At 33.9% G+C, this 26,426-nt stretch overlaps 1 protein-coding gene across 4 annotated transcripts in view; it reads left to right on the top strand.

Moving 5' to 3' along the window:
• Positions 1-827: 827 nt before the first annotated feature.
• Positions 828-26,426, top strand: part of LOC127855313 (fatty-acid amide hydrolase 1-like) — a 126,259-nt gene continuing 100,660 nt past the window's right edge. The window contains exons 1-2 of one of the 4 annotated variants that reach the window (XM_052390774.1): positions 839-947; positions 24,541-24,570. In XM_052390774.1, coding sequence (XP_052246734.1) covers positions 878-947; positions 24,541-24,570 — 100 coding nt within the window. In that variant the 5' untranslated portion in view covers positions 839-877. Of the gene's footprint in view, positions 948-20,452; positions 20,580-24,540; positions 24,571-26,426 lie in introns of those variants that run through there. The other 3 variants (XM_052390773.1, XM_052390776.1, XM_052390775.1) reach the window with 3 other exon arrangements.

The raw sequence follows: 26,426 nt of genomic DNA on the forward strand, positions 1-26,426 counted from the left end.
ACACATACTTGACGTAGTTTATACCTTATATAAGCAATCTTCGTAGTTTCACAAAATTTAACGACAAAAACAGAACTCTCCAAATTATTCAATCGTTTCGCGTTGCAACGCTTTATAATTTTTAGGTTTTAAAATCGTCAAAAGATGCATATAATGGCTATATTAGACCATGGTAAATGTTCAGTATTACTGTTTCCTTACAAATATCATAACTAAAACGAAAATGTGCGAATCTGAAACAACTTTTTTCAATTTTGTCAATTTACCAAAGCGTGAAAAGATCCCTTTAAAAGCTTAATTATGGGGGATTTCGGTACTCGGCGGGCGAATGTAGAATTACCGAAATCCCTTATATAAGTCATTATTTTCAACAGAAGTTACCAAAGGGGAGATTGTTGTTACGTTATTGTCTGTATCACTGATTTCTACTATAAGAAAGCACTATAATGATTTTTGTTTACACATGAATTAAAGGTTTGTACAGCGGGGATTTCGGTACCGGTGCGCGTTTTAGTTCTTGTGTAGAATTACCGAAATGCCCGCTAAGAGGCAATTTATGTTGTCAAGAGTGCTTCCTAATTAACATTAATATCATTTTTTGCACGTTAACATTCAAGCGAAACCAAAAACCAATCATACAAATTACATTTTTGACCATTTCAGATTATTCTGGAATAAGGGAGACCACTGCGTAGGAGATTGTCTTTTTTATAAAAAAAAATAAGTTATCTCCTTTTGTGGGCGGAGTTAACACCGTACTACTTTTGAGCAATTTCTCTTTGGGTGATGAATCTATTTGGAAAACAGCGTTCTCGCTTTTATTGAATTTAATTTTTAACTTTCGCAGTGGACAAGAACACGAACAACAACAACAACCATGTATGAAAAAAATAAAGGCGCTAAAGGGATCTGGTTGAGGGTCAAAATGAATTTTCTGTGTGCAAGAGGTACGTAATGTATTTTGAAACCCATACAGATGGGAATATGGTCATTTGACTTTAGCATATTTAAATTGTACTCCTATAAATATTAGGTCGATTTAATCGGTAGATTACGTCTAATTATTTGGACTATGTGCGGGTCCAAATTAATCCTAGTAAGATCTGCACCTTGTTACTTCGGGAAGGGGACAACGACAACGAGCGAGGCCTGGTATTGTAATGCACATGGGGGGGGGGGGGGGGGGGGGGTTAGAGGGTTAGAGTTAGGGTCGGGTTTTGGTTAGCCTTAACCCTAACCCGACCCCTAACCATAACCCAGGGTTATCTCCCCTATACCAGGCCTCGCTTGTTTTTGTTGACCGCTTCCCGTTATTTCGGAATTTATTCACTGCGGCACTCGGTAGTTATTTCGGCTCTTGAAGTTGGATGTTTCGGCACTAATAGTTAGACAATTTGGCACTTAGTTTGTTTTTTAAAAAAGTACCTAAGTTTTAATAAATTAAATGCATTTATTAGTAAATTGATATGACAGAAGACGTGAGGCGGAGATCTCTCTCCATGACATGGCGCAAGAAATGAAACACGTCATCTTTCCAGTTATATGCCGTCTGAAAAATATATATACTCACATATAGTATTGAACTAAACATCAAACTATTTTCAACCGATATGTTATACCTAATACTAAAATCAAGTTTGAATAACATGTATAATATTTATTTGCATCTGCTAACCTTTTATCTAATGCATGAACGAAAGCACTGTTTGAGTTTAAAGCCTATCCAAATATTAAATGATATACTAAAATGTTCCTTAATTTAACTACATTTCAAACAGCGTTTACACAGAATGTTATATAAAACTATTAAACAGTAAAATTCTGGCGGTCATGAAAGTAGAAACAGAGACGTAGATAACAATCAATTTTAAGTTAAAATTGATATTGTGCATACTTAAATATATTTTACTAAAACTTTGAAATAATTGAACAATTAATTAAATGGTCACTTTGAATTTGATTTTAAAATATAGTCACAAGGTTAATTATTTCCCTAAATACTCCAATATCGCAAAGGAGATTTAAGTACTGATGTTCTATACTTTAGGATCAACTGATGGTTTAATAGATAAAAAATACCCGCTACATCTAATATGGTGCTAAGCGAGATTATTATGCCACAAGCACTGTTAGTTGACATAGTGACATGTGGACAGTAATTAACGAAGTTTGTTGATAAGAAAACAATTGTTAACACCCTAATCCCAAAAGGTGCCCATTACAATATTCTTACCAACAGATATTTTTTTTAAAGACAGACAATGCAGCAAAACACTCTAAACATTTACACAGGATGTGATAAAATATTTATACATTAATTTAGTTTAAACCTATTTATTTTAGCTCGTTTGCATCGAAAGCCTAAGGCTTATATAAACGCTCTCGAGTCCGTTTCCTGGGCCTAGAACCAGTGCTTGGTGTCTTTGGCTGGAGATCTAAATTAATTAATTAGTTAATACATTAATTTAAAAAATGTTTTTTTAAGAATACCAATGTAAATTATTTAGATATGCAAATTAAATGGTTTTACATACAACAAACATTTGAAAATTTTAATTTCAAATCAATAAAGCATTTTCGATGCGTTAAAACATATCACGTATACAGGATTATGATTTTCATATTGGAAATCTAGCAGGAGCTTCAATTACTAATTGAGAAAGAAAGAATCCGTTCAAATGATTAACATTTGGCAATATATTTTTTAAAGTAAAAACCACACACAAAAATTAAATCATCTTGAAAAATAAATTTACAAAACATGTTGGCAAAATTACGTCGATCTTAATAGAAGAAACATGTAATTTAAACTATTATATAATTTTACTCACATATATTTTACTCACAATTTGAACTTATTTGACAGTGACATCTTTTCTTTTCTGTTTTGATTGGTATTTACTTAGATTAAATATCATTTATTTATACAACATTCAACAATGATTTAACTTACAAGTATCGCAGGTTCTGTGTTGCCAATGTGAGCACAAATTGTGAGGATGATATGAAATGCTTTTTTAGACTTATATACCATTTTAATCGTCAATTTATTAAAGTGCTAATATCTAATTATACCAAACACCTTTATGGATCAATTAACTAGCCTTAATTAATTGCTATTTTACTTTTATCTGGCCAACTGAAGAAAAATACATTACACCTGCTTTAAGTGGCATGTGTATATAATTTGCAGACTGATTGAACATCATTTAAATATGTGATGATATACCAGTGCCGAAGTTACTAACTGTGAATGCCGAACTGGTCAAACCCAAGTACCGAAGTGACACTTTTAAACGGTGCCAAATTAGTAACCAAACTTAAGGGATGTGCAATACAAGACCAGATTAAAAGAACTTAAACTACCAACACTAGAACACAAAAGACTTAAATTGTATGATTCAGACGTAGCTAAGAACCTGAAAACCATCCACAGTTATCAGGGCTCGACACATTAACTTTTGAAGCCACTTGTCCGGTCGGCCAAGTAGACCAAAATTTCACTTGTCCTGACCAAAAAGCAACTTGTCCTGACCATTATATATTAATCTGCTCAGAACTTTGCAAAATAATGAAATAATACAAAATGCTCAAATCATAACGACTGTAATAATTCAAAATACATGTTAACATAATTGTAGGCAATTTCAATACATAAAGAACTGACTGGAATAACGGAAAACTCGAGATAATTGATTTTTAAACATACAAAGCCATAGTACCTGACAAAAACTTGTGTTATGTAAAATCATTCTATACATAGAGATGACACGTCACTTCGTTAATTGTCTGTAAGATCGGTGTGTACCGGTGTCGTAAAATGCATATTCTTTACAAGGGAGAATATTCTTGTTATCTTGGCAAAGGAAAATGTTAAGGGTTGCTTCCCTTGTAAACAGTACGGTGTAGTATTGCATGGAACTATCAGAATACCTTGCGCTTTGTCGCTTAAACGTTAACATAATATAATCGAAAAAGTTTTGAGGTAACTCCACAGAAATAACGGATTTAAAGGCATTTTTTAAGTAATAAAATTATAACGACCGCTTGTCCTGTCGGACTAGCAAATTGTATATTTACTTGTCCGGACTAAAAATTTGGTTGTCCCGGACAGTCAGACTACCGTTAATGTCGAGCCCTGAGTTATCCTACGGGTATGGTTGGTGATTGTTGAGTCGTGGGTATAAAGATTGTCTTAAATTACGTGATAGAACGTTCCCACATTATGCAGTTGTTATGGAAAAAAGTTTTGACCAGGTCACCATTGTTTTGCTGATAAAAAGACAAAAACAGGTCAATATTGTTATTCATCAGAGCACTTATCAAATATTTCCTCTTTTATAAATTGTTTATAGTGTTCCTAAGTAACAAAAAATTGTTTATTTATGAGTCTTTTCCATGCAGTTTACTACATCGTCTATTGAAATTTTTGTGTCCCCCATCACTATAGTGAGGGACATATTGTTTTTGCCCTGTCTGTTGGTTGGTTTGTTTGTTTGTTTGTTTGCTCCAACTTTAACATTTTGCCATAACTTTTGCAATATTGAAGATAGCAACTTCATACATGTATTTGGCATGCATGAGTATCTCATGGAGCTGCACATTTTGAGTGGTGAAAGGTCAAGGTCATCCTTCAAGGTCAATGATCAAATATATAGCTTCAAAGCGGCGCAGTAGGGTACATAGTGTTTCTGACAAACACATACAGTCTCGTTATCTCGACATCGGATATCTCGATATTCTCGATATGTCGAAGTAAGCTCAATGTCCCAACTTTTTTCCTTCTTTATGTATATAAATAAACATCGCATATCTCGATTGTCGTTATGTGGAATAATTCGATATCTCGATATAAAATTTTGTCCCGAGTCCCGATTTTACATGTATTTACTGTGGTTTATCTCGAAGTGCGAATAACTGTTCCAGTGTCGGCAAAAGGTAAGAAATGTTGTCTTTGATACTTCACCGTCCCGCTTTGCCCGGCTGCTCCCGATACTGTGCTGTAGAAAATTGATCCGTTAATTGCATCAATGATCACACGTGCAGCGATTTTCCTTTTCCAATTGGGAAAAGTACCCGTACCGGTCCAATTGGGAAAAATTGAGTCGTGAAAACCTCAAAATTGGGAAAAATCGAGTCGTGAAATCCTTAAATTGGGAAAATCGCGTCGTGAAGTTTTGGTCTTATTAAATTCATCATACAGTTCAAACTTAATTGAACATACCCATTAAAATAATCATTTGCAGGCATGCCTTAATGACCATTACTTAAAGTAATAAAATTGATATAAATAACAAAATATTATATAGAAGACACAAAATCAATTACTAGTTGTTTTAATTTCTTATAAAGAAATTACTTTCACTTTCATTTTTTTGAAAATTTCAACAATCTTTGATGTTTGATCATCACTCAGTTGCTGGCATCCCTCTCTGCACAGCATCATTAGAGCTGTCAATGTGTCCTGTGATAGACGGTTCCGATTGGTCGTGCAAAGATTGTTCATTAAACGTCATTTTAAGCATTTAATAGCAAAATTAATTGTGCCTCGTAAAACGCGTATATATCAGGTAGAGAGTATTATGCCACACGGTGACGGCTTTAGTTAGACCACTTAGCAGGTATTTAGATGCTAAAAAACAAGGTAATATGTCTCATTTTTTCTTTGAAAACGCCTAATCGGATATCTCGAACTCTCGCTATCTCGATATTTTCTTGTTCCCGCTGACTTCGAGATAACGAGAGTGGACTGTATCTTGTTTTACAAGAAATTAACCTTCTCTGCAATTTCAATTTTTAGGCTATTTATAGGTATGCAAATTTTGAAATGGGAATAGCTTTAGTCACCCCAGGAAACCCGATACCTTGTGAGTCGTGTAATACCATAGGGGACAGTGTTGTGTATTTTGGCATGAACTTACATAGTAAAACATAAATATTATACATACAACCCCCATATACACTTATTAAGACATCATTTGTTACATATGTACCTAACCTATTATGCGACAAAGCAGTCAAGTCTTTCTTTGTATTTTCCAAATAGTGTTGGTAAAAAGAAATACAACTCGAGAATGTTGAAATGGCACTATTGATAATATATAAGGCATTAAAAGTACATGTGTATGCATATGTGCCCACATACACTTACTATAGGCCTCTACAAAGCATAGAAATTGCAACAAAATGGCTGAACAAGAATTATAAAGTCACTGCCCACATAGGGTTTCCTGGTCTTCCCCAGATGGTATCCATGTTTTCCCAAAATAGTCATTAAAAACGCAAATTTCTCCACAATAAATAGTTTTCTGGAGAAACCCTGCTGAGAGGTTATGGCAGACATGTGAAAGTTTGTATCAATCCAGTGATTTTTTTTGCTCAAATTTACAGCCGATTTTCGGCTGCTTCCCAATCGCAAAAATACACGTTTTTTTACCAAAAATCTGACCAAAATTTCCCAAAAAAAGCCCAACTTCCAAAAAAAAAAAATTTTTTTTTTTTTTTTTTTTTTTTAGAAAGAAGTCTCATATTACTTAATTATGATTTCTTAAATCTAGGTCTCAACTTTATTTTTTAAACATCTTACAAAATATATAACTTGAATTTAGTCATTTTTGTCCATAAATCATTCCCAAACTTGCCTCTTTTATTGATTTAAAAAATCCCAATTTGACCAGACTCCTTTTCTAGGAAACTCCCTGAACATGCACTTAAAAACAATATCTTTTCTGTTACTTATATAAATCCTATTTATAATGCTTAATGTTTCCCAATTTCATGGTTTATTGCGCTATTTTTCCCAATTTCACGGTTTATCGCGCTAATTTTCCCAATTCAAATGCCACAGGCTGTAACAAATTAAAGCAAAAAAAATCACTGCAATCCTTTAATTATTGTAGTGGCTTGCAAATTAAAGCAGTTTTTCTCCCCTAAATGCCAGAACATGGCCCGTTTTGCCCGATCTTCTACTTCAGGGAGCCACATTTCGCTCATTTGTTGAAAGAAAATTGTCAGGTGTTTTTCTACATGTAGGCCAATACCTTTTCTATCAATGCTAATGCACAGTTGTTTCAAATTGGACTTTGACCTTCTTTTTTTTTATTTACTGTCCCTATGTAAGTTCATGCCAAAATACACAGCACTGTCCCCTATGGTATTACACGACTCACACGGAATCAGGTTTTCTTAAAACGGTTATATGAGCCACATAAAATATTGTCTTGCATAAATAAACATAAAACGATCATAAATATTTTCCTAATGCGCACATTAAAACAACTTACCAGTGTTTTTTTTATGGCAATTCCCCTAAAAAAGTAGCATCTATTTTTCCCCTATTTTGTAGAAAAAATCCCCTCCAGAAGTAAAAAAAAAAAAAAAAAAAAATTGTTATTTTTTTTTTAGAAAGAACTGTCAAATGATAAATATATCTCAGATTTATTTCATAAACAACTAACAAAGTATATAAATATAATATTAATATGATTTTGAATTATCATAAAGAGTTAAATTAGTTTTTTCCCAAATCAGTAAGTATGAATTCTTTTTTCTTTCTATTTAAGTAGTTGATATCATTAAAGTCCAAAAAATTAGACGTTATTTACCGTTTAGTCCATGTATATTGAACTCATATTTATAGGAGCAGATATTATGTTACATGGGCCTTTTCACAGATTTTGACATGTTTTGAAGTTAGTCATTAAATGCTTTATATTGATAAATGTAAACATTGAAAATTAAAAGCTCCAGTTAAAAATCCAGAATAAAATTCTTTTAAAAAAGTAGTCCGCAGCAGGGCTCGAACCAGTGACCCCCTCAGTCCTGGAGTAAAAACGCATTAGCCTGCTCGACTATTCTGCCAAGTATAAATGGTTGACGTATTTTATACCTAAGATAAGCAATCTTTGTAGTTTCATACAATTGAACAACAACAGCTTCACACAATTAAACAACAACAACATAACTCTTTCTGACAAAAAACTGGTACCATGAGTAGCATGAAACAATATTTTTTTTAAACATTTGTAATTGATGAAAGATGATTGCAAAAATAATATCTAGGGTCTGATAAAGCATTTTTATTTTATTTTAATAGGTTACTCTGAATATTCTATTTTTCATGATTTTTTGCAACAAGGGGTTATGAAATTTAAAAAATGTTACTGGATTTTTAGACCAAAACTGGTACTATGATAATACTGTGATGCACCTCGCCAAAACATTTATAATTATATTGTTTATTCTTGAAAATGTATTTCCCCTATTCACTAAAAATAACACTTTTGATCAGAAAATGCATATATAATGATGTTTACTTTTATTTTCAAGAATCATAATGCCTCTTTTTAGTTGTATTCAGCCACAAGTTCTCGTCAGCCACTTAAGGGTTATATGTTTCCTTTCTTTTACTAAATGCAAAATAATTCTACACTTTGAGACATTCCTAAAATATTTAATGTCTTTACAACACCGACAGGCTAATAAATGTATATATCAAGTACTTCCATACTAACAGGACCATTCTAGGCGGGAAACCTAGCAACCTTGATTTGTTCATATCTTTCTATCAATCTGTTATATGTGTTATGAATAATTTGTTCGTAGAACATTTAATGTTTGTTATAACTTTTAAATAATTCAATGTTCAAAGTGATATTGTTATCGACCGATAAACCAACATACTGATTAAAAGGGAATATTTTATTAATTATTTGCATTTTATCTTACATGAGAAATATTTGCCATAATATTTTTCAAACTATAGAGAAATATATATACAATTAATAATTGACGACGTTTATCAAAAAAACATCTATGAAATGGAAGTTTAAAGATAAAAATTAATAATTCAAGTTTTATCAGATATTCGTAATAATGTCCAATATAATTGAGTGTCTGACCAATGTGGATGAATGAATATATCGGATAAAACGAACACTTGTCTACACTTAAATTATGATTTATTTTTCAATATTTTATGCACTTAAGTTTAGCCTTAATGCGTTTTTTACAGGGACCTATACAAACATGTATTGGTCCCTGGTTTTTATAAGCATTTGTTTAGGTCACTGGTGTTTATAAGCATTAATAGACAGTCCCTCCCCAAAATCAAGGAATTATTACTTGTCATTCATTTGTTTAATGGTATACAATAATTTTGTGGTAGAATATTTGAGAAAAACATAAGAAACGAAACTTGTCATTGATGAAATTTTCCATATGGTTATGGAAATTACCGATCGTTAGTTTCCGAAAAACAATACGTCACGGTTTCAAAAAATATGATGGTTGTGCCGAAAGATTTTGGTGTTAATGAACATTACTGGTTTATATTTTAAAAAGTTCGATTCTCATTTGATTAAAAGGTAATTTCAAGGCTGATAAACTTGAAATATGTAATATATTCTTTCGTTTTGCATATGTCCGTCGAAACATCTGTACAATCGGTAATTTTCGTAACCACTCGTTAAATGGTAGCAGACACACGTTTAAATGAAAAAAAATGTTTTGCACTAATATTCTACTTCTTTCTTGATAAAAACTAATGCATGAATGATTTAAAAGTAATATTGCATCGTTTTCAGCCAGGAACATTGTCTATGACCGCGAACAACAACATAACAAACTTTTTGATTTACGATATTTACTTTATAAATAGCTTGCATGCGGCATGGCATTGCATTTCCGCAAGATAAATATCTCGACTTTATTTATTGGATGATTTTGGACTTTTTCATCCAATCAGAACCATGTTTAGCGAGATGATTAAGTACCACTTTTTATACACTGCTAAATTGTGACATAACAAGTTGCCTCCCTTGCTGGTTCATGCTTCTGTCTTATTATGCCCCACTTCGAAGAAGAGAGGGTATATTGTTTTGCACATGTCAGTCCGTATGTCCGTCAACCAGATGGTTTCCGGATGATAACTTAAGAATGCTTATGCCTAGGATCATGAAACTTCATAGGTACATTGATCATGACTAGCAGATGACCCATATTGATTTTGAGCTCACTAGGTCAAAGAGCAAGGTCATGGTGACCAGAAATAGTTAAATGATTTCCTGATGATTACTAAAAAAAAATTATGCCTAGGATCATGAAACTTCATGCGTACATTGATCATGACTCGCAGATGACCACAATTGATTTTGAGGTCACTAGGTCATAGGTCAATGTCACGGTGACCCAAAAGAGTAAAAAGGTTTCCGGATGATAACTCAAAAACGCTTATGTTTAGGATCATGAAATTTCATAGGTTCATTGATCATGACTCGCAGATGAACCCTATTGATTTTCGGGTCACTAGGTCAGAGGTCAAGGTGATAACTCAAAAATGCTTACGCCTAGGACCATTAAACTTCATAGGTACATTGATCATGACTGTTATATAACCCTTATTGATTTTCGAGTCACTTGGTCAAAAGTCAAGGTCACAGTGACTCATAACAGTAAAAAGGTTTCCTGATGATAACTGAAGAATAGTAAGGCCTAGGATCATGAAACTTCATAGGTAAATTGATCATGACCCTATTGTTTTTCAGGTCACTAGGTCAAAGGTCAAAGGTCAAGGTCACAGTGACAAAAAATGTTTTCACACAATGGCTACCAATACTACTGAAAGCCCATATGGGGCATGCATGTTTTACAAACAGCCCTTGTTTGTCTTATGTTGGTAAATGTTCATCTCTTTCAATTCTAGGTTAAGTTTGAAAATAGGTCATATGTGGTCCAAACTAGGTCAACAAACCAAATCACAGAAAAGGTTAGTGAACACTCCAGAGGTCAAATTTTCTTCCAGATCTTCATGAAAATTGGACAGAATGTTATCTCGATTAAAAAAAGTTTAAGTTTGAAAGTTGGTAGTTTGTCAACAACTAGGTCATTAGGTCAAAATATAGAAAACTTCCTTTACATTTCTACAGGTCACATTATCTTTCTGATTTTCATGACAATTGCTTACAATGTCCATCTTAATCAAATCAAAAGCTGAATTTGCAAGTTGGTCCTGGCAGGCTAAAGCTAGATTACAACTTAGTTAAATTATACACAAGTTTTTGACACTAAAGAAGGAGTTGAGTTTGGGGTGAGCGATACAGGGCTATCTTGTTTTAGAACAGCCTGTAGTAAGAAAGGAAAGGTATTGTATTTGTTTCAAAAGTAACATTTTATTGTTATTGGAAGTAACTGAGCAATTATATGATGTCATAGTTTTGGTTATTTTGCTCACTTGTTCTGATGTGACAAGGTGAGCTTTTGTTATTAATCTTTGTTGAATTTTATCCAAAGTTTATTGTGAACACATAAGATATCCTTTTGCGATGTTTAAATGTGGGTGCCACCTTTTTACCAGATTCTGATGAAACAAGTCAGCTCTATGTCATTTTGGGTTTCATATTCTATCAAAAATTAGGGAACAAGGTCAAATATAAGAAAAGGTCTGTTTAAACTTTAGTGGTCACACTCTCTCTCTGATCCACTTGTAAATTGGTTAGAACATTATTTTAAATGATTTCAAAGTCAAGCTTATAAGTAGCATATTCAACATTTAGGTTACAAGGTCTAGTCTCAGTGATTAACAGGTCACGTTCCAAAGTGGGTCATGTGCTTCCAAGCATTTGATCAATAACTAAAATCATTAAAATCTATGTTAACACTTACATTTTTTACCTGATCTTCATGGCAGTTGATCAGAATGTTCAAATAAATAAAAGTAGGAACTCGGTAACAAGGCTCAACTAGATCGGATAGACGCAAATAGTTTGTTCATACTCACAATGCCTTTTATTTCTAGATCATCATGAAGAAAGGAAACAATCAGTTTCAGATGAGCCACATTGTGCTGTTAAAGCTATCTATGTATAGTATAGATTGTTACAAAACCTTGTTTATCAATAAAAATAAATGAAAAAAATGGCTTTCTAAAAGTTGTAGTCTTGGATGAAATATTCCTCAACTTATAATCTACGACAATATTTTGAGAAGATAAACAAAATTTGACTATTATTATACCCCAACATACCGTGATTGGGGGCTAGCACAGGAATGTTCCTCGAAAAATAATGGGTTAGCATATTGTTGCTGTTTTATCCAGTTGTCTGGACCATTTCTCCCAAAAGAGTTGTTAGTTTAAATATGAGATATTTAGGTAAATAAATTTCATTGAAGGGATGCAGTGTCCAAGAACGAAAACGATTGCACCACAACCATTAACTAATGACCTGCGGATAAATGACAAGCAATAAAAATTACACAATTGCGGTGATGTAGATTAACTTAAATGGAAGCTTATTCATGTTATGCTTTCCGGTGATTTATACAGAAATATCAGTGAAATAAACTGGTATTTTACTGTTTCAAACAGTGCAAAATAACAGTGAAAATATCGATATGTTTCGCAGTTTTTCTGGGAAAATCGATATTCCACCGAATCCAACAAATATACTCTATATATCCATCCTCTTCAAAAGCATCGTCAAACCAGTACTTTGATTAAAATGTACAAACTGCTTATACATTTTGTACAGTTATTTGTGTTGTATCCTCATTTTTTTATAACAAAACCACTGTATTGACTGAAATCTTGAGCATTTGTTTATAAAATCAAGAATCATACAATAGAAGATGAATAGTAATTTAAAAAAATATTATTAACTGAACGGACCTGGCTACTTGTTTATTGTGTGTTTATCTGTCACGTTATGTTTTGTGGTGATTTTTTATAAAACAAAGATCGTATGTTACCCGTTTCAATTTACTTTACTATTTATTATCAGTATTATCTTCTGAGCTTGTAAATAGTTATACAATCTAATTTAAGTATGCTATGAAGATTCCATAAGAAGTATTTTTTCCCAAATTAATGTCCACTTTCACACAAGATCTGTTTATTTTAAGTTTGTTGAGTGTGTTTTTTCTCTCCATGTTATTTGATTTATTTTAAATATCCAAAATTATTACAGACTTGTTAGTAAATTTTAATGAAATTATTTTTAAAAAATATGGCAATGAAAAGTCCCTTTGACACAATAACTTAACGGTATTTACTAGGCCAAAATAAATGGTTGAGAATTAAGTTCCATTGACACAATAACTTAACAGTATTTACTAGGTCAAAGCAAATGGTTGAGTATTCCAACCTTGAAATAAGTCAGTTTCATATATTTACAGAAAATTAACAAATTCTTTTTTATCGGTATGCATACTTTGTCGTGTTGTGTTTAGCCCTGGGCAAGTTTCTAATTATTAAGTACCACAACTGGTTTTGGTTGATGTTGGTTGTTTACTTTCAATACCGCTTGTAGGTGTTTGCATTGGTTGTTTGAAAGTTTTGTTATCCTAAATGTTGATGATATTGGTTGATTGTTGTTGGTTTATTTTGTTATTGTATTATTAAGGATAGTTGTTAGCTGATTGTTGTTGTTTTTTCTTGTGATTTTTATCATTGTTGATTGTTGTTGCTTTAATTTGTTGTTGATGGATTGCGTATTTATTCTTATATTGATTTGTATTACTGTTGGTTGAATGTTCTTGGTTGATTTTATTGGTTTGTTGGGATAATTGCCTTAAATGGTGCTTATTTTTGAATACCTTGATGATATTTTTTTGTTTTTATTCTACTTGTTTAAAGCAGTGTTTTTGTTCATTTTATTGCACACTTAACAGTTTACTTTATTCGCCCTATTGCTACCAAGTATAAACCATGTTTGTTCTTTGAAATTTGAACATATAACAAAACATTGTGTTTGTATATCATTTCAAGTATTTCATTATTTGCTTACTTCAACTGTTTTAATAAATTTAGAATTCTAGAATTTTCATTCTACTTGTGCAAGCAGTGTTTTTGTTCATTTTTATTGCACATTTTACAGTTAACTTTATTCGACCTTTTGCTACCAAGTATAAACCATGTTTGTTCTTTGATATTTGAACATAGAAAACATTGTGTTTGTATATCATTTCAAGTATTCCATTATTTGCTTACATCAACTGTGTTTATAAGTTTAGAATTCTAGGCAGTATGTATAAAGAAGATTCTGTATTTCTAAACAACCTGTCTCAAGACGTGGCTGCTCTTTTATGATTTTGTGTTTGATATACATTTTAAATTTAATAGGCATATAGGGGGTTTGTGTGGGGTTCCATATATTAATTGCTGTCATTTGTGTTGCGCTAAACAGTATCATGCACTTGGACGCTATCATAGCAAGTTCAACCACAGCCTGACACTACACAATAACAGAGCTGGACACTACCAGTTTAACCACAGTCTGACACTACACAATAACAGAGCTGGACACTACCATAGCCAGTTTAACCACAGCCCAACACAATACAATAACAGAGCTGGACACTAGCATAGCCAGTTCAACCACAGCCTGACACTACACAATAACAGAGCTGGACACTACCATAGCCAGTTCAACCACAGCCTGACACTACACAATAACACAGCTGGACACAACCATAGCCAGTTCAACCACAGCCTGACACTACACAATAACAGAGCTGGACACTACCATAGCCAGTTCAACCACAACCTGACACTACACAATAACAGAGTTGGGCACTACCATAGCCAGTTCAACCACAGCCTGACACTACACAATAACAGAGCTGGACACTACCATAGCCAGTTCAACCACAGCCTGACACCACACAATAACAGAGCTGGACAGTATTATAGCCAGTTTAACCACAGCCTGACACTACACAATAACAGAGCTGGACACTACCATAGCCAGTTCAACCACAGCCTGACACTACACAATAACAGAGCTGGACACTACCATAGCCAGTTCAACCACAGCCTGACACTACACAATAACAGAGCTGGACACTACCATAGCCAGTTCAACCACAGCCTGACACTACACAATAACAAAGCTGGACACTACCATAGCCAGTTCAACCACAGCCTGACACTACACAATAACAGAGCTGGACACTACCATAGCCAGTTCATCCACAGCCTGACACTTCACAATAACAAGGCTGGACACTATCATAAACAGTTCAACCACAGCCTGACACTACACAATAACAGAGCTGGACACTACCATAGCCAGTTCAACCACAGCCCGACAGCCAAGTGGATAAAACTTTGGTCATAATATTTATCTTTTTGTATATAAATGTATGTATGTATAATTATTAAGTTTTTGCTATGAATGGTATTGTGATTATGTGTGTGTGTTATGGCATTGTGAATATTAAAATGCAAAAATGTGTCTTGTGATTTTGCTAGGGGATGATATTTGTGAGTGGGAATTAAATATATGCGATTCTGACCCCTGCGGCATGAAATTAATGAATTTATGAATGATTCATAAACTTTACAAACAGTTGATGAACAGCTCATGAAAATTTCATGAAATCGATGATAGCAAGTTCATGAACTAAAGATCATGAATGATTCATGAACACACATTCATGCACCAGTGAGGAATGTTTCATGAACAAAATGGTTTAATAATTCATTCAAGGAAGATTCATGAGTTGGTTCATGAACTAATGATGAACGATTCATACACCTTAACAGATTATGTGGTTCATGAATTGTTCATCAGACATTATTGACTTTGTTTAATGCTCGAACAAAATTTATAAAGCAAAATGTGACTTAAATTGATATCTAAAAGTACCAGTATCATTAGTATGCCAGTTTCGCCTTGTCAAACTGTTGAGATCCAGAAAGTGCTTCATTCACATTGAATATATCCTTCGAATTCCATTTATTGTTGCATTACTAAATAGCGAAACAAGCACTTCGGAGCAGAAGCAACATATTATATGACATGTCTATTTGGAGATATATTAGCCTTAACCACGGGTTGTGCAACATCTATTTGTAAATGATTAACAAGGATGTTTTGGCAATATATGTGTCTCAATTATACTTAGATGTGAAACGTTGTCTTTCCCCGGGCGAGTAGGATCCTTTGTCAAGTTGAAGGCCTTTAAACGTGTGACAGATACACTACAGAGAATTAAAGGGGAGCCTTTTCACGTTTTGGTAAATTGACAAAATAAAAAAAGTTGTTTCAGATTCGCAGATTTTCGTGCCAGTTAGGCTATTTGTGAGGAAACCGCAATACTGCAAATTATCCATGCTTTAATATATCCATTATCTGTAACTTTTGACGATTTGAAAACCTGAAAATTATAAAGCGTTGCAACGCGAAACGATTGAATAATTTGGCAAGTTCTGTTGTTTTCGTTATATTATGTGAAACTACGAGGGATTGCCTATATAAAGTAAAGTTATACAAGGAGTTTTACAATGCACTTCTGGGCAGAAACAACGCATGTGGCATGTGACATGTCTATTTGGGATATATTTGCAGAAACCACGGATTGTGCAATATCTATTTGAAAATAATCGACCAGGGTTTATGGCAATATATGTGTGTATATAACACTCAGACGTGCAGCTTTGTATTTTTCCGAGCGAGTATCATCCGTTGTCAAGTCTAAGGCGTGTGAATGAGTGCAACGATACACAATACGGAGCATTAAATTGATATTATGGGCATTTTGCACTGTTGAATTGAGCTGAAAAGAATAAACAGGTCAAAAGAGTTAGTTAAAAAGTGCTAACTGACCAATAATCTTCAACTCATCTTTCTACCAGCTGTTTATAAAAATATATATTATATACGATATTTTACACGATTGACCCAGTCTTCTAAGCCGAACAGAACTGTCTTTTTAATAGGATCGGAGTTAGTGTTCATGATCGAATCTGCACTAAAACTAAATTTAGATTCACATCGTATATCGAATCATTTCTGTCTTCAGATGTCAAAACGAAAGTACGGTTGATATTCAAATGCATTATTTTTCTCTATCCGGGATATTGTTTTAGTATGTTGATGCTGCATGAACAAAAATAAATGTATATGAAGTGAAAACACCACAAATAAACAACGGTTGCTATAGACACCTATACACATAGCATATACTGTTAGATGCCCATAACATCACTTTGACCAAATATGTGCAATATATATTTCGAGTTATATTTTTTTTATATTTTGAGAAAGCGCGTAATGTGCAATATCTATTTGGAATTGCATGACCAGGGTGTATAGACAATATATGTGTAGACATTTGCTTAGATGTGCAACGATGTCTTTCTCTTAGCGTTTACTATACTTTGTTTAAGGCGTGCGTGTAACTCATGCAACACACCTCGGAGCAAAACAACACATTGAACGCAAGTGTAATAGATCTAGTTTTTTTTTTCGATAGCACGGAATGTGCAAAATCTATTTGGAATTACACGACCAGCGTGTATAGGACATAATTATATTAGGCGTGTGAGTGAGTAAATTGTAATTCATTTCTGATCATTAAGAACATTAATATCACATATGCTATATCTATTTGAACTTGCATTTTGCGATAGTTCGGAATGTGCAATATCTATTTGGAATTACATGACAAGGACGTAAACGAGCTGAATCTGAGTATAAATACTTCTAAGATGAGCAACGTTGTCTTGCCGAGGATAAAGGGGTCTAAAGTTATACAATGCACTCCGGGGCAGAAACAACGCATGCGCCATGTCTAATTGGGGATATATTTGCAGAAACCACGGATTGTAGCTACGTTGACTCTCAACAATCTCCCATTTTGGTAACTTTTAAGCATGTGTTGCTTCTTAGCGTGGATTTCGGTAATTCTACACAATAAATTAAACGCGCGCAAGTACCGAAATCCCCTCTGTGCAAACCTTCGAGTGTCAAAAAATCATTATATTAATTTTTATAGTACAAACATATGATACGTATACAAACCTAACAACAATTTGTGAGCATTAGCTCACAAATAATGCAGACCGAATTTTGCAAATCAGTATGCATTAGCTACGCCAGGAACCGTAACCCCTGACTGCATGTGTGGATAACTCCAGTAAAATTTAGCAGACGACAGAATGCTAAAAGCGTCTGCAATAACCACCGCATCTGCCTGTTCTCACTGGTACAGTACATAGTGTGTATTTAACACGTTGGCCAGTCTAGTGTTTATCATTGAAATCTGTACATATTGGCTGCTTTCAGTGATATGCATGTCAAATGAGATTAGCTGTGCACACTGATTAGCTGTAGCAATGATTTTGTCACGTAATCGTTCATATCATGGACGACACATAGTTACTAACAATGTTCATTACTCTTAAATTACCGGCGTGTAGCCTATCGAATATGACGAGATTTGCATTCACTACCACTTTCTCGTGTCGCGCATGGAACAAGTCTGTCCCTCTCTAGTAATATTAATTTCTCTGCATAATGAAGGATAAAATATTCAACAACACCATATATCAGTTTCTAGTCCAATTTAATGTCTGACTTAACTAATATTTCAGTAATACAAATACGTTGTGATTGCTACATGATTGTGTCTTTTTCCAACTATCCACCTTTAGGTCAAAACGCTAACTGACTATTTCCCTCTAACATGTACGCGGTGAAACTCAGTTATCAATCCCATTGGTCAGTGTTCTATGCATGGTTGTTTCTGATTGGATGGATTACTTAAGATACTGAATCAATGAAGCCCTGGGAACGGGATAAACAAACCACCCAAATATTAACAAGCTTTATCCAGCCTTTTGATGAGAGATTTAACTGAATAAACACTTTTGCCTGACCAATACAAACATACCCGGCCTTGTGTCAACTATACTATTCTTTAATCTCTCTCTCATCGATAAGCTTATTTGAATATATGTGTACTTTGTGACTGTCATGTTTACTGGTCCTTTTGATAAAATTTTCAATATTTCTTACATGAGGTAAACCCATGCCTGTGTATTGAGCTCATAAGATAGGGATCACCACAGCAGGTTGCTAATACACAGTGTAGACTTCCCCTGTTTTAATATTTGTTATATTTGTTCTGTACCTAATTGGAATAAATGAAGTGTATTCATTCGGGTCTGCTGGCGTTATGTTTCAATCGTTTTGCTTTTATACTCAATTTTATGAAACAATGAATATATTGGCGCGATGGAGCAGGATTTATAACTCAAGCTGAAAGAAAAGTATCAGTTTTAATTATGTATAATCTACTTCGCATCTCTCGCTTAACGCAACGCCCGAATTCTCCGCTACAAGTAATTATTTTCCAACAGAAGTAACCATATGGGAGATTGTACGTATCCCTGATTTCTACTATAAAAAGCACTATTATGATTTTTTTTACACTTGAAGGTTAGTACAGCGGGGATTTCGATACCGGCGTGCGTTTATGTTCTTGTGTAGAATTACCGAAATCCCCACTTAGAGGCAACGTATGCCGTCAAGAGTGCTTAATAATTAATATTCATATCGTTATTTGCACATTAACATTTACGCGATGCCAAAAACAATCATACCGATGTCATATTAACCATTAAAGGGGCCTTTTCACAGATTTTGGCATTTTTCAACTTATTCATTAAATGCTTTATATTGATAAATGTAAACATTGGATCGTAAAAGCTCCAGTAAACAATCAAGAATAAAATTAAAAAAAGGAAAAGAACATTGCCCGAAGCAGGTTTCGAACCAGTGACCCCTGGAGTCCTGCCAGAGTCCTGAAGTAAAAACGCTTTAGCCTACTGAGCTATTCCGCCGAGCACACATACTTGACGTAGTTTATACCTTATATAAGCAATCTTCGTAGTTTCACAAAATTTAACGACAAAAACAGAACTCTCCAAATTATTCAATCGTTTCGCGTTGCAACGCTTTATAATTTTTAGGTTTTAAAATCGTCAAAAGATGCATATAATGGCTATATTAGACCATGGTAAATGTTCAGTATTACTGTTTCCTTACAAATATCATAACTAAAACGAAAATGTGCGAATCTGAAACAACTTTTTTCAATTTTGTCAATTAACCAAAGCGTGAAAAGATCCCTTTAAAAGCTTAATTATGGGGGATTTCGGTACTCGGCGGGCGAATGTAGAATTACCGAAATCCCTTATATAAGTCATTATTTTCAACAGAAGTTACCAAAGGGGAGATTGTTGTTACGTTATTGTCTGTATCACTGATTTCTACTATAAGAAAGCACTATAATGATTTTTGTTTACACATGAATTAAAGGTTTTGAATTAAAGCGGGGATTTCGGTACCGGTGCGCGTTTTAGTTCTTGTGTAGAATTACCGAAATGCCCGCTAAGAGGCAATTTATGTTGTCAAGAGTGCTTCCTAATTAACATTAATATCATTTTTTGCACGTTAACATTCAAGCGAAACCAAAAACCAATCATACAAATTACATTTTTGACCATTTCAGATTATTCTGGAATAAGGGAGACCACTGCGTAGGAGATTGTCTTTTTTATAAAAAAAAATAAGTTATCTCCTTTTGTGGGCGGAGTTAACACCGCACTACTTTTGAGCAATTTCTCTTTGGGTGATGAATCTATTTGGAAAACAGCGTTCTCGCTTTTATTGAATTTAATTTTTAACTTTCGCAGTGGACAAGAACACGAACAACAACAACAACCATGTATGAAAAAAATAAAGGCGCTAAAGGGATCTGGTTGAGGGTCAAAATGAATTTTCTGTGTGCAAGAGGTACGTAATGTATTTTGAAACCCATACAGATGGGAATATGGTCATTTGACTTTAGCATATTTAAATTGTACTCCTATAAATATGAGGTCGATTTAATCGGTAGATTACGTCTAATTATTTGGACTATGTGCGGGTCCAAATTAATCCTAGTAAGATCTGCACCTTGCTACTTCGGGAAGGGGACAACGACAACGAGCGAGGCCTGGTATTGTAATGCACATGGGGGGGGGGGGGGGTTAGAGGGTTAGAGTTAGAGGTCGGGTTTTGGTTAGCCTTAACCCTAACCCGACCCCTAACCATAACCCAGGGTTATCTCCCCTATACCAGGCCTCGCTTGTTTTTGTTGACCGCTTCCCGTTATTTCGGAATTTATTCACTGCGGCACTCGGTAGTTATTTCGGCTCTTGAAGTTGGATGTTTCGGCACTAATAGTTAGACAATTTGGCACTTAGTTTGTTTTTTAAAAAAGTACCTAAGTTTTAATAAATTAAATGCATTTATTAGTAAATTGATATGACAGAAGACGTGAGGCGGAGATCTCTCTCCATGACATGGCGCAAGAAATGAAACACGTCATCTTTCCAGTTATATGCCGTCTGAAAAATATATATACTCACATATAGTATTGAACTAAACATCAAACTATTTTCAACCGATATGTTATACCTAATACTAAAATCAAGTTTGAATAACATGTATAATATTTATTTGCATCTGCTAACCTTTTATCTAATGCATGAACGAAAGCACTGTTTGAGTTTAAAGCCTATCCAAATATTAAATGATATACTAAAATGTTCCTTAATTTAACTACATTTCAAACAGCGTTTACACAGAATGTTATATAAAACTATTAAACAGTAAAATTCTGGCGGTCATGAAAGTAGAAACAGAGACGTAGATAACAATCAATTTTAAGTTAAAATTGATATTGTGCATACTTAAATATATTTTACTAAAACTTTGAAATAATTGAACAATTAATTAAATGGTCACTTTGAATTTGATTTTAAAATATAGTCACAAGGTTAATTATTTCCCTAAATACTCCAATATCGCAAAGGAGATTTAAGTACTGATGTTCTATACTTTAGGATCAACTGATGGTTTAATAGATAAAAAATACCCGCTACATCTAATATGGTGCTAAGCGAGATTATTATGCCACAAGCACTGTTAGTTGACATAGTGACATGTGGACAGTAATTAACGAAGTTTGTTGATAAGAAAACAATTGTTAACACCCTAATCCCAAAAGGTGCCCATTACAATATTCTTACCAACAGATATTTTTTTTAAAGACAGACAATGCAGCAAAACACTCTAAACATTTACACAGGATGTGATAAAATATTTATACATTAATTTAGTTTAAACCTATTTATTTTAGCTCGTTTGCATCGAAAGCCTAAGGCTTATATAAACGCTCTCGAGTCCGTTTCCTGGGCCTAGAACCAGTGCTTGGTGTCTTTGGCTGGAGATCTAAATTAATTAATTAGTTAATACATTAATTTAAAAAATGTTTTTTTAAGAATACCAATGTAAATTATTTAGATATGCAAATTAAATGGTTTTACATACAACAAACATTTGAAAATTTTAATTTCAAATCAATAAAGCATTTTCGATGCGTTAAAACATATCACGTATACAGGATTATGATTTTCATATTGGAAATCTAGCAGGAGCTTCAATTACTAATTGAGAAAGAAAGAATCCGTTCAAATGATTAACATTTGGCAATATATTTTTTAAAGTAAAAACCACACACAAAAATTAATTCATCTTGAAAAATAAATTTACAAAACATGTTGGCAAAATTACGTCGATCTTAATAGAAGAAACATGTAATTTAAACTATTATATAATTTTACTCACATATATTTTACTCACAATTTGAACTTATTTGACAGTGACATCTTTTCTTTTCTGTTTTGATTGGTATTTACTTAGATTAAATATCATTTATTTATACAACATTCAACAATGATTTAACTTACAAGTATCGCAGGTTCTGTGTTGCCAATGTGAGCACAAATTGTGAGGATGATATGAAATGCTTTTTTAGACTTATATACCATTTTAATCGTCAATTTATTAAAGTGCTAATATCTAATTATACCAAACACCTTTATGGATCAATTAACTAGCCTTAATTAATTGCTATTTTACTTTTATCTGGCCAACTGAAGAAAAATACATTACACCTGCTTTAAGTGGCATGTGTATATAATTTGCAGACTGATTGAACATCATTTAAATATGTGATGATATACCAGTGCCGAAGTAACTAACTGTGAATGCCGAACTGGTCAAACCCAAGTACCGAAGTGACACTTTTAAACGGTGCCAAATTAGTAACCAAACTTAAGGGATGTGCAATACAAGACCAGATTAAAAGAACTTAAACTACCAACACTAGAACACAAAAGACTTAAATTGTATGATTCAGACGTAGCTAAGAACCTGAAAACCATCCACAGTTATCAGGGCTTGACACATTAACTTTTGAAGCCACTTGTCCGGTCGGTCAAGTAGACCAAAATTTCACTTGTCCTGACCAAAAAGCAACTTGTCCTGACCATTATATATTAATCTGCTCAGAACTTTGCAAAATAATGCAATAATACAAAATGCTCAAATCATAACGACTGTAATAATTCAAAATACATGTTAACATAATTGTAGGCAATTTCAATACATAAAGAACTGACTGGAATAACGGAAAACTCGAGATTATTGATTTTTAAACATACAAAGCCATAGTACCTGACAAAAACTTGTGTTATGTAAAATCATTCTATACATAGAGATGACACGTCACTTCGTTAATTGTCTGTAAGATCGGTGTGTACCGGTGTCGTAAAATGCATATTCTTTACAAGGGAGAATATTCTTGTTATCTTGGCAAAGGAAAATGTTAAGGGTTGCTTCCCTTGTAAACAGTACGGTGTAGTATTGCATGGAACTATCAGAATACCTTGCGCTTTGTCGCTTAAACGTTAACATAATATAATCGAAAAAGTTTTGAGGTAACTCCACAGAAATAACGGATTTAAAGGCATTTTTTAAGTAATAAAATTATAACTACCGCTTGTCCCCTCGGACTAGCAAATTGTATATTTACTTGTCCGGACTAAAAATTTGGTTGTCCCGGACAGTCAGACTACCGTTAATGTCGAGCCCTGAGTTATCCTACGGGTATGGTTGGTGATTGTTGAGTCGTGGGTATAAAGATTGTCTGAAATTACGTGATAGAACGTTCCCACATTATGCAGTTGTTATGGAAAAAAGTTTTGACCAGGTCACCATTGTTTTGCTGATAAAAAGACAAAAACAGGTCAATATTGTTATTCATCAGAGCACTTATCAAATATTTCCTCTTTTATAAATTGTTTATAGTGTTCCTAAGTAACAAAAAATTGTTTATTTATGAGTCTTTTCCATGCAGTTTACTACATCGTCTATTGAAATTTTTTGTGTCCCCCATCACTATAGTGAGGGACATATTGTTTTTGCCCTGTCTGTTGGTTGGTTTGTTTGTTTGTTTGTTTGCTCCAACTTTAACATTTTGCCATAACTTTTGCAATATTGAAGATAGCAACTTCATACATGTATTTGGCATGCATGAGTATCTCATGGAGCTGCACATTTTGAGTGGTGAACGGTCAAGGTCATCCTTCAAGGTCAATGATCAAATATATAGCTTCAAAGCGGCGCAGTAGGGTACATAGTGTTTCTGACAAACACATACAGTCCACTCTCGTTATCTCGACATCGGATATCTCGATATTCTCGATATGTCGAAGTAAGCTCAATGTCCCAACTTTTTTCCTTCTTTATGTATATAAATAAACATCGCATATCTCGATTGTCGTTATGTGGAATAATTCGATATCTCGATATAAAATTTTGTCCCGAGTCCCGATTTTACATGTATTTACTGTGGTTTATCTCGAAGTGCGAATAACTGTTCCGGTGTCGGCAAAAGGTAAGAAATGTTGTCTTTGATACTTCACCGTCCCGCTTTGCCCGGCTGCTCCCGATACTGTGCTGTAGAAAATTGATCCGTTAATTGCATCAATGATCACACGTGCAGCGATTTTCCTTGTCCAATTGGGAAAAGTACCCGTACCGGTCCAATTGGGAAAAATTGAGTCGTGAAAACCTCAAAATTGGGAAAAATCGAGTCGTGAAATCCTTAAATTGGGAAAATCGCGTCGTGAAGTTTTGGTCTTATTAAATTCATCATACAGTTCAAACTTAATTGAACATACCCATTAAAATAATCATTTGCAGGCATGCCTTAATGACCATTACTTAAAGTAATAAAATTGATATAAATAACAAAATATTATATAGAAGACACAAAATCAATTACTAGTTGTTTTAATTTCTTATAAAGAAATTACTTTCACTTTCATTTTTTTGAAAATTTCAACAATCTTTGATGTTTGATCATCACTCAGTTGCTGGCATCCCTCTCTGCACAGCATCATTAGAGCTGTCAATGTGTCCTGTGATAGACGGTTCCGATTGGTCGTGCAAAGATTGTTCATTAGACTGAACAACCTTTCCACAGAGGTAGTGCTGGAGGGCATTTCAAACTACGATAAGGTTTCACACCGAAGCAAACAGTACGCTGGCTGCCTGACAAAAGAACCGCAAACAGTAACGACTCTATTGATTGAACGCGCTGAATAATAAAACCCGATATTAATCGAGCGCGTGGTTACACACAACTATATGATTTTCTTTGTTCACTCGCCGAAAGTGACCGTTTACCGGTACTTTATAAAGAAGGAGGAAAATCGCTGACGTGCAGGGCTTTTTTTCCTTCTTAGGGACCCGCCGAAAATCGGCCCTTTCCCCTCAGATTTTTTTCCCCTCAGCAGGTAAATTTTCCCCCAGACTTCATTTTTTTCCCCTAAAAAAAAAAAAAAAATTATTTTTTTTTTTTAAACTTTAAATACATAAGTTAACCTGATCCAGTGTAGAAAATATAACATATTGCATAATTAAATTTTCTGTTGCCTTGATTTTGTTTTAAAAACAGCAAAATATGTTGAATTGATTATTTAAGACTTTCCTTATTTTCCCCCAAATCCGGCGTTTCGAGTGATTTTTTCCCCAAAAATCCGGCATTTAGCGCATTTTTTCGCCTCAAAAAAGGCCAGGCCCTTTCCCCTAAATCAGATAAAAACCCCTGACGTGTGTAATGTCGTTAGCCATTAACACTTGAGTAAGGCCTGTTACTCTGGGGATATTGAGTAATAAAGATAATAAGACAAGACTCAAAATGGCTTTTCATTTTTATTTGATCCAGTCCAATAATCGATTGAACTTTGCATTTCAAACTACAAAATTTACATGTACAGTTCAGTATCCCGGAACGTGATTTACGCATGTTCAGATGGAAAACCCTCGTCTTGATTGGACGTCAATTGCATCATAATTTTAAATAGCAACATTACCGGATGTTTTCTCGACAGTTTAGAAAAATTATCTGCATGTGTTTATGCAATTCTGTAATACTTAAAACGTCATTTTAAGCATTTAATAGCAAAATTAATCGTGCCTCGTAAAACGCGTATATATCAGGTAGAGAGTATTATGCCACACGGTGACGGCTTTAGTTAGACCACTTAGCAGGTATTTAGATGCTAAAAACAAGGTAAATTTTCGTCTCATTTTTTCTTTGAAAACGCCTAATCGGATATCTCGAACTCTCGCTATCTCGATATTTTCTTGTTCCCGCTGACTTCGAGATAACGAGAGTGGACTGTATCTTGTTTTACAAGAAATTAACCTTCTCTGCAATTTCAATTTTTAGGCTATTTATAGGTA

Source organism: Dreissena polymorpha, chromosome 13 (genome assembly GCF_020536995.1).
Source record: "Dreissena polymorpha isolate Duluth1 chromosome 13, UMN_Dpol_1.0, whole genome shotgun sequence".
In the NCBI taxonomy this organism is placed as follows: Eukaryota; Metazoa; Mollusca; class Bivalvia; order Myida; family Dreissenidae; genus Dreissena; species Dreissena polymorpha.